Source organism: Aplysia californica, unplaced genomic scaffold, assembly GCF_000002075.1.
Source record: "Aplysia californica isolate F4 #8 unplaced genomic scaffold, AplCal3.0 scaffold01220, whole genome shotgun sequence".
Classification (NCBI taxonomy): Eukaryota; Metazoa; Mollusca; class Gastropoda; order Aplysiida; family Aplysiidae; genus Aplysia; species Aplysia californica.
This window is the reverse complement of record NW_004798490.1, coordinates 117,707-118,085: the sequence shown is the minus strand read 5'-3', so window position 1 is coordinate 118,085 and position 379 is coordinate 117,707. Positions and strand designations below refer to the sequence as shown.

The following is a 379-nucleotide window of genomic DNA, read 5'->3' as shown; positions in this document are numbered from 1 at the left end:
CGATTCTGTTAATTTTAACAAAGACTGGTACAGGAAAATAATCAGAAATTATGCACCCAAAAAAAGATCAAATTTTGCTAAATTATGCGGGGTGCATAAAACCACCGAGACAGGTTGATGCTGATGAGCTCAGCAGAAACTGTAAGAGGCGGGCCACTCCCTGAGACGACACCTATGCTGACGTCTGCTGTCCGCGAACCAGCCGATGCTCTGGCTTTCCGTCTGTGTCTGTGGCGGCCAGGCGTGGTGACCGCTGTCTCGGACGTCCAGAACTACGCGTGAGCGGGGCTCCACGGGGTCAATCTTCTCCATCTGAGTGGGTGGAAAGGACGGTCTAATGAATAATGATGATGATGATGATGATGATGATGATGATGAT

The 379-nt window shown here is 49.1% G+C and overlaps 1 protein-coding gene across 1 annotated transcript in view; it reads right to left on the bottom strand.

Moving 5' to 3' along the window:
• The window catches only part of LOC106013754, a gene marked incomplete at its 3' end in the record, with an annotated part of 15,427 nt that continues 15,048 nt past the window's right edge, over positions 1-379 (bottom strand). The window contains 1 exon segment of the mRNA XM_013090317.1: positions 1-312. Within this exon segment, the coding sequence (XP_012945771.1) occupies positions 130-312 (183 nt within the window).